At 39.1% G+C, this 11089-nt stretch overlaps 7 protein-coding genes across 7 annotated transcripts; 6 read left to right on the plus strand and 1 right to left on the minus strand.

Annotated features, from left to right (window-relative positions):
• Positions 1-566: 566 nt before the first annotated feature.
• Positions 567-2516, plus strand: YML082W (putative cystathionine gamma-synthase; the record flags this gene model as incomplete). Its single annotated transcript, NM_001182441.1, has 1 exon — positions 567-2516. One exon carries the CDS (start codon positions 567-569, stop codon positions 2514-2516), a length of 1950 nt encoding a protein of 649 aa, NP_013628.1.
• Positions 2517-2687: 171 nt separating this feature from the next.
• Positions 2688-2867, minus strand: ATP18 (F1F0 ATP synthase subunit i; the record flags this gene model as incomplete). Its single annotated transcript, NM_001184340.1, has 1 exon — positions 2688-2867. The coding sequence occupies one exon, from the start codon at positions 2865-2867 to the stop codon at positions 2688-2690; it is 180 nt and encodes a 59-aa protein (NP_013629.1).
• A 614-nt stretch (positions 2868-3481) lies between these two features.
• Positions 3482-7237, plus strand: TDA9 (Tda9p; the record flags this gene model as incomplete). Its single annotated transcript, NM_001182440.1, has 1 exon — positions 3482-7237. The coding sequence occupies one exon, from the start codon at positions 3482-3484 to the stop codon at positions 7235-7237; it is 3756 nt and encodes a 1251-aa protein (NP_013630.1).
• A 273-nt stretch (positions 7238-7510) lies between these two features.
• On the plus strand, positions 7511-8782 carry DUS1 (tRNA dihydrouridine synthase; the record flags this gene model as incomplete). The annotated part of the gene is made up of 1 exon (NM_001182439.1): positions 7511-8782. The coding sequence occupies one exon, from the start codon at positions 7511-7513 to the stop codon at positions 8780-8782; it is 1272 nt and encodes a 423-aa protein (NP_013631.1).
• A 169-nt stretch (positions 8783-8951) lies between these two features.
• On the plus strand, positions 8952-9557 carry CFF1 (Cff1p; the record flags this gene model as incomplete). Its single annotated transcript, NM_001182438.1, has 1 exon — positions 8952-9557. The coding sequence occupies one exon, from the start codon at positions 8952-8954 to the stop codon at positions 9555-9557; it is 606 nt and encodes a 201-aa protein (NP_013632.1).
• Positions 9558-9706: 149 nt separating this feature from the next.
• CPR3 (peptidylprolyl isomerase CPR3) lies at positions 9707-10255 on the plus strand (the record flags this gene model as incomplete). The annotated part of the gene is made up of 1 exon (NM_001182437.1): positions 9707-10255. One exon carries the CDS (start codon positions 9707-9709, stop codon positions 10253-10255), a length of 549 nt encoding a protein of 182 aa, NP_013633.1.
• Positions 10256-10569: 314 nt separating this feature from the next.
• Positions 10570-11049, plus strand: BET5 (TRAPP subunit BET5; the record flags this gene model as incomplete). Its single annotated transcript, NM_001182436.1, has 1 exon — positions 10570-11049. The coding sequence occupies one exon, from the start codon at positions 10570-10572 to the stop codon at positions 11047-11049; it is 480 nt and encodes a 159-aa protein (NP_013634.1).
• Positions 11050-11089: the final 40 nt, after the last annotated feature.

Here is an 11089-nt window from a genome sequence, read left to right on the forward strand (position 1 = left end):
TTGCTGTCTCCACTCGATTCGTACCGTTCCTGCGGTACTCCTAGGCAAGCAGTTAGGCCCTGCCATTCACCCACTCAACAGTTTTAACAGTATACGACTGCAAGGCCATCGTTTACCGGCAGGGTCTATTGTTCTGCGCGTTCCTTATTAGGCACCGCCAAAAAAACCCTTGAAATTTTCGTTTAGGTGCCGGCTCGTTAAGGGCCCTTTTGCTCTCGCATAACGCAGGCACAGGTCACGAACTGCGGTGCGGATACCCTCGATTTAAAGACAGGCAGCAGGTGAAGATAATACCATGCTCAACATGGACGCCAAGGATAGACGTGTAAGTTTAAGTTTCTCTCGTTGTATCGACTGACCTCTTTAATAGCAGTCCTTACCAAGTTGAAAAACCACATCTTCGTGTTACCCGACTACCTGTGCGATGCCGTCTGGAAAATTCGCAATGAAAATTTGATGAAAAAATTGCCTCTCAATAGTGAAAGAAGTATAGCAGGGCCACGCAGAGAGTAAGGGCTATAGGCGAAGTTTTCCTGACATTTTCTTCTTCTATAGGACATTATAATATGGTTTCAGCGCAAGTGGCTACCGAGCTAGGACAGCCTATACCACTGGACACTCAACATGCGGTATCTGTATGTTTCCCGACATGGAAATCTGTAATTTCGTATGTGGAGAAAGACCCCAAAGTTTTAGGGTGTTTAAAGTCTGGCTACCCCAGGTTTTGGATCCACCCCTCGATTCAAAAGCTGCGTGATATTTTAATAGAAAAGTATGCTAAAGAAAACGAAACGTGCTTTTGCTTCCCCTCTTATAGAGTTGCCAAACGGTGCAGAGAGTATGTAAGAAGGAAGTGCGCGCATCGCAATGGCAAAGTAAGGATATTACAGTTAGCCACGGCGAAACCTATCAACGAGGAGCAGAAGACGTGGAAAAGAGAGTGTAAGATTGCGGTAGTGTTTGTAGATGGGGCATACGAGAATATATTAAAACAGTATTGGCAATACACCGGAGAGATCATCTCAAGCAGACTAGCTGAATATGTTTTGCATGAACTTTTCATGGTAGAAAAGAAATCCAGCCCTGCAGAGGAAAAGGAATACATAGAGATGCGGTATGGCAGGAATCTGAATTTTGCATTTGCCGATCGAGCCAAGGAATTGATTAAGAAGAGGATCGCTACAAAGGTTATAGATAAAGATGAGCACGATGAGGAGGAAAACTACCATTTCTTAGCAGGTAACCAAGATGAACAGGACTTCCAGGACACGTTTCTGGATTCATCCCTCAATGAGGCTAACCACGGAGAAGATCATGACGGCGGGATTAGCGGTGAAGTAGACAGTCAAGAAGAACCGCATAATGGCCTTGTTTCCACTATACCCCCGGAGCCCATCGAAATGAGCACGATAGAGGAAGAGCAATCCGTAGAGGAAGATGCCGGGAGGTGTGCATTAAGGGTTTGCCCTGAGAGAGACGTTTTTTTGTTTCCGAGCGGCATGGCGTCGATATTCACTGCGCATAGATTGCTGTTGCAATGGGACTCACTGCGTTTGAATAGATCCAGAAATGGAAGCGACGTCACCTCGTCACCTCCGAATAAGAAGACCGTGATTTTTGGGTTCCCTTATGCGGATACATTACATGTCTTGCAAGAGTTTAATGAAACGTATTTCTTGGGAGAAGGAGATGAGTCTTCAATGAAAGAACTAACAAAAATTTTACATTCCGGGGAGCAAATTCTTGCCGTTTTTATAGAGACCCCATCAAACCCACTATTAAAAATGGGAAATTTACTGGAACTGAAAAGGCTTTCGGAATTATTTGGGTTTTTCATTATCATTGATGAAACTGTGGGTGGAATAGTTAATATTGACGGTCTACCGTTTGCTGATATCGTTTGCAGTTCATTGACGAAGACATTTAGTGGGGACTCTAACGTCATTGGTGGTTCAATGGTTTTAAATCCACAAAGCCGGGTATACGAGTTTGCCTCCCGTTTTATGCAATTAGAAGACGAATATGAAGATTTATTATGGTGCGAAGACGCAATTTACCTGGAAAGAAATTCCAGAGATTTCATTGCTAGAACCATCAGGATCAACTACAGCACCGAATACCTCTTAGATAAAATACTGAAGCCACACGTAGGCGAAAATAAACTATTCAAGAAAATCTACTACCCTAATCTAACCTCAAAAGAAACACTAACCAACTATGACATGGTGAGGTGTAAGAAAGAAGGTGGATACGGCGGGCTCTTTTCACTAACGTTCCATGACGAAGATCATGCTGCGGCCTTTTATGACAATCTAAAGCTGAACAAGGGTCCTTCCTTGGGCACAAATTTCACACTCGCATTCCCCTATACGCTCATGACATACTACCACGAACTCGACATGGCTGAAAAATTTGGGGTTGAGAGAAATCTTCTCAGAATCAGCGTAGGCCTCGAAAGTCAGTCAATATTGGGCAAGATCTTCCAAGAGGCAATTGATAAAACGGTAGAAATATGACAAAAGAAGGAAGATAGGCATAGTGAATTTTATTTCTAATTTCACTTTTTATGTTTTTTTTTTCGATATTTAATTTTTTCACGCATTACGAATATATTTCTATATACAAACATATGTAGTAGTACTAGTAGCTGTCATCATCACCTACAAATGTGTTTGTCCTAGCATTATTCAATCAACTTCCACAAACTTTCCACCTTTTGCGAATCTGGGATTTCTTGGATCATTGATAAATTCCTTCGTGTTAGAAGAAAGGTCAGCAGCTTTACTCATACCATAATACACTGCGGCGCCAGCCACAAAGAAAGGCCAGTATACTTTAAGGATAGGGGTAGGGAATCTTTTCAACATGGCAGTACAATCCAATCAATTAATCTGTCGTCGTATGTTAAACTAACGATATCTGAGTCGAACTCTTCTCAACACATCTCAGCTGATTGTTCCTTATATTTTCTCTAGGCCTTTTTAAACCCTCGGAGATTTATCCGTGTAAAGCCGCATTGTTTGACCTTATTGGGTCGTTAAGAGTGATACATGATTTATTGGATGTTTTTTTGGCCAAGTTTTGATTATTAACCTTTCGTGTTATTATTGCACGATTAAGTACAATAGATTAATGTTGGTATACTTTGGTTGTGGCTGCTTTGAATACTTTTAGTTTTGTTGTTATAACAACTATCATTGCACGGAATCGCAGCTATTTTAAATCCGGGTAATGGCTCGTTCATAGTGGCTTAATCTTTTTTTTTGCTGAAAAACCCGTAGATTATTAACAATGATGAATGGATAAACGCCATTGTTTGGTCTCAATAAAGTGGTCGTATTGGGTTATTCTGGTCATACTGGTGGTTAAATCGACTGTCGGAAAGCACCACGGATACCCTGGGTAAAATAAAAGCCCAGTTGTCTTCTGTTCTATCAGCAGCGAATATTTCAGCTTCTTGTAATTGTACGTTGCATCTGCCATGTCATCGGAAGAATTCAAAGGACTTCCGATCAAACGAGATATATCCTCCACTATCTATGCTGATAGACCTCCAGCATTATCTGCTCCTCCGTGCGTTGGTGCTACTGGGAATGATAAAATACAAGTACTACCGATCCCCAAGAAATCTAGGACTATCAAAACCGATAAGCCAAGACCTTTCCTATGCCACATCTGTACAAGGGGGTTCGTGAGACAAGAGCATTTAAAACGACATCAAAGAGCACATACGAACGAGAAACCCTTTCTCTGTGTCTTTTGCGGAAGGTGTTTTGCAAGAAGGGATCTGGTTTTGCGGCATCAACATAAACTACACTCAGCACTGGTTTCTAAAGAATCTATAAACTCTAAGGATAAAACTGAAATAGATGCTATCAATGATAAGAATATAATTCAGATTCAAGGCAATAAGCAAACAATTTTACCAACGCCTAGCAATCCGCTAGCAAAGACGGCAGTACAGTTGAAAAAAGCCGCCAAAGAGAAAAAAAATGGTAAGCAAGGCAAATTAGACCTGAGTCCTTCATACGGGGCAAATAATCATAGTACAGACGTTTCACCGTCAGTGGGGAACTCATCAACACCTGCTGTAATCGAAGAGACAGACTCGTCTTCCCATTTTCCGCTTCCAGATACAAATATTCCGACCAAATCAAAGAGGCATGCATCATTTTCGGCATCTAGCGCATTCACATATAGTTCAGATAACTTTCAAAAGCTACATCAACAAGCAAAATCGGATTTTGATGAACTACAGGAAAGTATCCCTCACCAAGTGGGATTTTCTACACCCCAATTAACGGCACAACAACTTATAGAAAATGCTATTGAATCTGGTGTTGTGGACTTGGAAACTTTGGATTTACCGCCATTTTTATCGTTAGATGGCTTACCACCCGCGAGCTCAAGTGCTGCTGTAGCAGCATCCGAGCAGATAGATATCTGTCCCTCCTCTGCGACAGACACTATCTCTGGCGCTAACAGTACTCCAAACCAAGCAGCAACAGCTCCTCCTTTTCAATTACCAATAGCAAGGGAAAGCAGTTCCTTGTTTTTGGCAAATACCCCTTATTTATCTGACTTTTTAACAATGGGATCTTCCTATGGTGGTTCTGGAGGGTTTGCCAAATCTATCACTGCTGATCCCAGTTTGGACTATTTCAACTACAAAAACCATTCGCATCCAGATTCAAGGCATAACAACAGCTCCAGCGGTATCAATTATAGCAATAATAAAAACAACAATGAATCAATTGAAAAATCTCAAAACAACAGTAACGTAATCAATGAAACTATTGACCACACTGACATCCATGCCCATCACGCGGATGCTCATGATGACTCCTTCATAGAAAGTGAAGAGTGGCTCTCTAAGTTTATTATGGACTCTCAGATTGATAATGATCTTAAACTTAATATAAACCATTTTAACGATATTGGGTTTAACAATTTACACCCTCAAAATCCTACGACCCATTCTGAACCAAGAAATATGCATAATGAAAACAGAGATATGCACCGATCTGCAAGCAAATTTCAATCTGTATCGGAAAACATCTCTCCAAGGGAACAAATGTCTTTGTTTAAAACTAAACAGAACAAGGCCATTTCAAAATTTCTGTCTGACGAGAAAATTCCTTCAACTGCGTCACCATCTTCCTCTGCTTCGCCAGTTCAGTTTGATAAAAAAAATGTTGACATCAATGAATTTTTACTGGACGAGTCCGTGTCCAACTTATTCACGACTAGGCAAATTGATTTATTCAAGAAAAATGTGAACTTATATTCACCACTATTTCAAAATCAAAAAGACGCAGTCTCATCTACAAGCCTGACGCCATCGTTGACTACACAAACTGCAACGACACAATCGGGGCCAGGGTGGACAGATTCCTCCCAAAAGCTGACTTTCTTTACAGAACAGTTGAGAAATTTAATTATTAAAGAAAACAATCTAAAGTCTAATCTCTTTCCCACTGTTGATGAACTGAATCATTATGTCGATTTATATCAAGTGGAATTTCATAAATATTTCCCCTTTATTCATTTATACTCAATTATACCATCCAGTGAAAACTATCCTTTAGTAATATCCATCAGTATGATTGGTGCTCTTTACGGATTTCATTCCACACATGCACTACTATTGTCGAAAATAGCAAGGACGAGAGTTAGAATGTTCCTAGAAAATACTCGAAGCAATCATGATAAGACACCAATTTGGCTAATGCAATCTTTAGTCTTATTAACGTTTACCAGCATTTTCTCCAATGATATGAATGCCTTTAGAACCGTGAATACCCAGATAATGATTTTGGTTCAGTTGATTAAAATTTCAAAGTTGAATTACCCATTAGAAAACTTCATTAAGCCACCGATCGAAAGTGACCATGTTTTAGAATATCAAGATAACCCCGCTGTTTTGAACCAGTTCAAGGCTCAATACAATACCCGTGAACAAATAAACAGAAATTTCAAATATTTTATCTTAGCACAATCAAGAATAAGAATATGCCACATAGTCCTGCTGATTTCTAACCTCTTTAAATCCTTAGTGGATTTCGATTGTTGTTTTCATTCCATAGATTTGAAGTGTGGTGTTCCTTGTTACAACGAGGTACTGTTCTTTTGCGAAAATTCAAGAACTTGGAATGAGAACTTGACGAGATTCAATATCGTTTTGGATTCCAAGTTTTCCCTAATTGAAGTATCTAATGGTGAATCAAACTACGAGAAGTGCTTGATGTATTTGTCAAACGGTAATCCTTATCTTTATAAAAACGCTAAAATCTCATTCAAGACTTTGCTATCTTTACTGATCTCTATTCATGAAAAGATAAACATCGAAAGAGATGCGTTGAAAGATAGTTACGAAAGCGATTTCCATGCGAAGAATGTTCAGTGGCGGATGCATTCAAGACCCTTGGTCGCCACAATGCTAAAACATTGGGAACTACTTTACATCAAAAATGGTGGGATATTGGCTCTCAGTGACGAAAACCTGCCAATAATAAATACTAATCCGTCGTTTAGATTGATAATTCCCTTGTACTTCTTTGCAAAGCTAAGGAAGTGCCTTGATATTGCTCCAACACTAAGATGCATTTGGAACCAAGACTGGAACTCAATGAATAGCTCTTTAGAAAAAGTGTGCTACGAGCGGGAATCACTACGAGAGGCCACAGAGTACGCTGTATCCGTTATCACTTTCTGGATTGATACTGTCTCTGTAATGAAGGGTAAATCGACACAGACTCCAATCTTCACCATTACTTGTATTTTTGTTTCGATATTGGTCATAGCGGGGTACATGAGGAGATTGGAAGACTTTGCTCAAAACAAAAACAGTGATTGTATGATTGGTAGTTTAAAAAGCACTGACAGGATCTTGTGGTTAAAAGCATTCAAAACTTTGAAGAGGATCGAATCACATTTATCTGAAAGAGAGTATAAATTACAAACATTTGCTGAGTTTTTAAGGGTTCCAGATAATGGCAGTCTTGATATTGAGAGTTTGGACTCATCCTTAATAGAGAATACTTTGAATTCACATGATGTTACCAATCAAGCGCTGGACATAATCACGAGAACAAGATTGTCATCAAGAACATTGTATTGCGGTGCTAGAATTCTTGGCGATACACCAGTCTGGCCCGTATCTCTGTTGTTTGCTCATGCCTTACAATCTAGGGCTATTTACAATATCAACCACAGGAAATCTGTAAACAGTGTATAGACTTTAGATAGATATTTAGCATATCCGTATGTAACATTATATTAGTTCTTTAGGGCAAATTGAAAAATTTAATCATCTTTTCTTATTCTTAAAAGCGTGAAAATCAAAAAAAAAAATCGATGAGTTGAGAACATATGATAAATAAAAACAAGCAAGGTGATCGTCAAACTGCACTCACGCACACATAGATTTTTAGCTCCCAAAGTGCTATCGTCTATACTATCCAAGTTTTTACAGGCTCGCAATAAGCTCAATAAACAATATCAACTGCATATGACTGAACCTGCCCTGAGTAGCGCTAATAACGCTCTGATGCAAAAACTAACAGGTCGACAACTTTTTGACAAGATCGGCCGTCCTACTAGGATCGTTGCACCAATGGTAGACCAATCCGAATTAGCATGGCGTATTCTATCGAGAAGATACGGTGCAACCTTGGCGTACACTCCCATGTTACATGCAAAATTATTTGCTACCTCGAAGAAATATAGAGAAGATAATTGGTCTTCCTTAGACGGCTCTAGCGTAGATAGGCCGTTGGTTGTACAGTTCTGCGCTAATGACCCAGAGTATCTATTGGCGGCAGCTAAACTGGTGGAAGATAAATGCGATGCGGTAGATTTGAATTTGGGCTGTCCTCAAGGCATAGCTAAGAAAGGTCACTATGGGTCATTTTTGATGGAAGAATGGGACCTTATACACAATTTAATCAACACCTTGCACAAAAATTTGAAAGTTCCAGTTACAGCAAAAATACGTATATTTGACGACTGTGAAAAGAGTTTGAATTACGCCAAGATGGTGCTGGATGCTGGAGCTCAATTTTTAACCGTCCATGGGAGAGTAAGAGAGCAAAAAGGACAAAAAACTGGTTTAGCTAACTGGGAAACAATCAAATACCTAAGAGATAATTTACCTAAAGAAACCGTGTTTTTTGCTAACGGGAATATCTTATATCCTGAAGATATTTCACGTTGTATGGAACATATCGGTGCTGACGCAGTGATGAGTGCTGAGGGGAACTTATACAATCCTGGTGTTTTCAATGTAGGCCAAACTAAGAACAAGGAGAAGATATTTCCACGCGTAGATAAGATTATCAGAGAGTATTTCCAGATTGTCAAAGAATGCCAGGAATCTAAAGCCTCCAAGACAGCAATGAAATCACATTTTTTTAAGATTTTAAGGCCTTTCTTGCCGCATCATACTGATATTAGGTCAACACTTGCTACTATGAATGCAAAAGCCACGTGGGAAGAATGGGAGGAACAAGTAGTGAAGCCTGTCGAAAAAGTAGTGCAAGAAATATTTGAACAGCCAGATATCGCTATTAAGGATGAAATTACTATCGGCGAAAAGCAATCATGGGGTGGTTCATATAGAACTGTTCCATACTGGAGATGTCAACCATATTTTAGGCCTGTTAACGGTATCACAGGTGATAAAAGAGTTATGCAAGGCCTCATAGATGAAAGCGTGAACAAGAAACGTAAAGCTGACGTGCCATTAGAATCTGCTGATAAAAAGAAGGACGTGAAAGCTTAAAACCTGATAAAATCCATGTATATTTCTTTGCCTTTTCTATTCTTTTCTCTAAGTATAGTTTTTATGTATGTATATTAATTCAAACAGAAAATGTTCAACTCCGTCTCCATAAGAAAACTTCTTTCAATTTGAACACTTGTATATTCAATCAGAATTCGCCATAGAGAGCATGTCAGCCAATGTACAAGAAGCTGCAAATGCAGCTATAGAGCCGGCCAGTTTCGTTAAAGTCCCAATGCCTGAGCCACCAAGTAGTTTGCAACAATTGATCAATGATTGGCAATTAATCAAGCATAGAGAAGGTGGGTATTTTAAGGAAACAGATAGGTCTCCCTACACCATGGAAGTAGAAAAACCAGTAAATGGAGGCTCAGGTAATACTGAAATGGTAACAAGAAATCAATCTACGTTGATCTATTATCTACTAACCCCCGACAGCCCAATTGGGAAATTTCATAAGAATATTAACAGGATCATACATATCTTACAAAGAGGCAAGGGTCAATACGTTCTAGTATATCCTGATGGTCAAGTGAAGTCATTTAAAGTTGGTTTTGACTATAAGAATGGAGAAGTCTCGCAATGGGTTGTCCCCGGAGGTGTGTTTAAGGCAAGTTTCCTTCTGCCAAACGAAGAATTTGACAACGGTTTCTTGATTAGTGAAGTAGTGGTACCAGGTTTTGACTTTGAGGACCATACCTTCTTGAAGGGTGAAGATGAACTGAAACATCTTGTGGGACCTGAAAAGGCAGCTGAGTTAGCTTTTTTAGCTTGAACTTTTGTACTTAGTTATTATCAAAATAACCAATAAGAATTATTTTAGTCCTTTCGCACCGCGATTATTAATAAACTCAATATTTTTTTCCTATTTAATTCCATAAAGAAACAAAAAAAAAAGCAAGCAACTACAAAGGTCTACTTACCATGTTTAAACGTTCCATCATTCAACAGTCCCGCTTATTCTCCAATTCTGCTTCTAGACTAGGTAAAAAAGTGTTCTTTGATCCTGCGGTCAATGGAACCAAAATCGGCAGAATAGAATTTGAATTATATGATAATGTGGTTCCTAAAACTGCTGAAAATTTCAGAGCCTTATGTACCGGCGAAAAGGGCTGGGGCTATAAAGGTGTCCCTTTCCACAGAATCATCCCAGACTTCATGATCCAAGGTGGTGACACTGATTTGACTAACGGTTTTGGGGGCAAATCCATTTACGGTTCCAAGTTCGCTGACGAAAATTTTGTCAAAAAGCATGACAAGGCAGGTTTGTTATCTATGGCAAATGCTGGACCAAACACTAACGGTTCTCAATTCTTCATTACCACTGTGCCTTGTCCATGGTTGGATGGAAAACACGTTGTCTTTGGTGAGGTAACCAAAGGTATGGACATTGTCAAAGCAATCGAATCATACGGTACTGCTTCTGGTAAACCAAGAGCTGAAATCGTTATCGAAGAAGCTGGTGAGTTATGAAGGCTTATATGAAGCTAAGGTCTCTCATATTTCTAGCATATAAGGTATGCGTTATCTCTATGTCTACGAATTATATCTGTTTATAGTGTTTTATTTTATATAGACTCGCTGGCTCATAAAAAATCAACCAACTTTTATTCTGGTTTGCCTCAGTCGAAATGTTGTCCTTTACTATTGACTAGTGTTGAAGAATTTCCGGATCTTATATTTTCGACAATTGAGTTCCAACATACATTACAGAAAAAATACAAAAAAAAAATACAGAACTATCGTAAGATAATCTGCTTTTGATATAAATCATAAATCAGTGGAGCATGGGGATATATTCATTTTGGATCTTTGATAGGCATTGTAACTGTATATTTGATAGAGAATGGACATTGGCGTCCAATAGCGCAAGTGGTACAATAAACTCCAAACAGAATGAAGAAGATGCAAAACTTCTGTATGGTATGATATTTTCGTTACGCTCCATTACACAAAAGCTCTCCAAAGGGTCTGTTAAAAATGACATACGGAGTATATCTACAGGAAAGTATAGAGTCCACACATACTGTACAGCTTCAGGGCTATGGTTTGTTCTATTGTCCGACTTTAAACAGCAGTCTTACACTCAGGTTTTACAGTATATTTACAGCCATATTTATGTCAAATACGTGAGCAACAACTTATTATCACCGTACGATTTCGCTGAAAACGAAAATGAAATGAGAGGTCAAGGGACAAGAAAGATCACCAATAGAAACTTTATATCCGTTCTCGAGTCATTTCTAGCACCAATGGTTAATCAGTGAGCACGAACCATGAGCAGAAGAAAAACCTAAAATAAATAGA

This window comes from Saccharomyces cerevisiae, chromosome XIII, assembly GCF_000146045.2.
Source record: "Saccharomyces cerevisiae S288C chromosome XIII, complete sequence".
Lineage (NCBI taxonomy): Eukaryota > Fungi > Ascomycota > Saccharomycetes > Saccharomycetales > Saccharomycetaceae > Saccharomyces > Saccharomyces cerevisiae.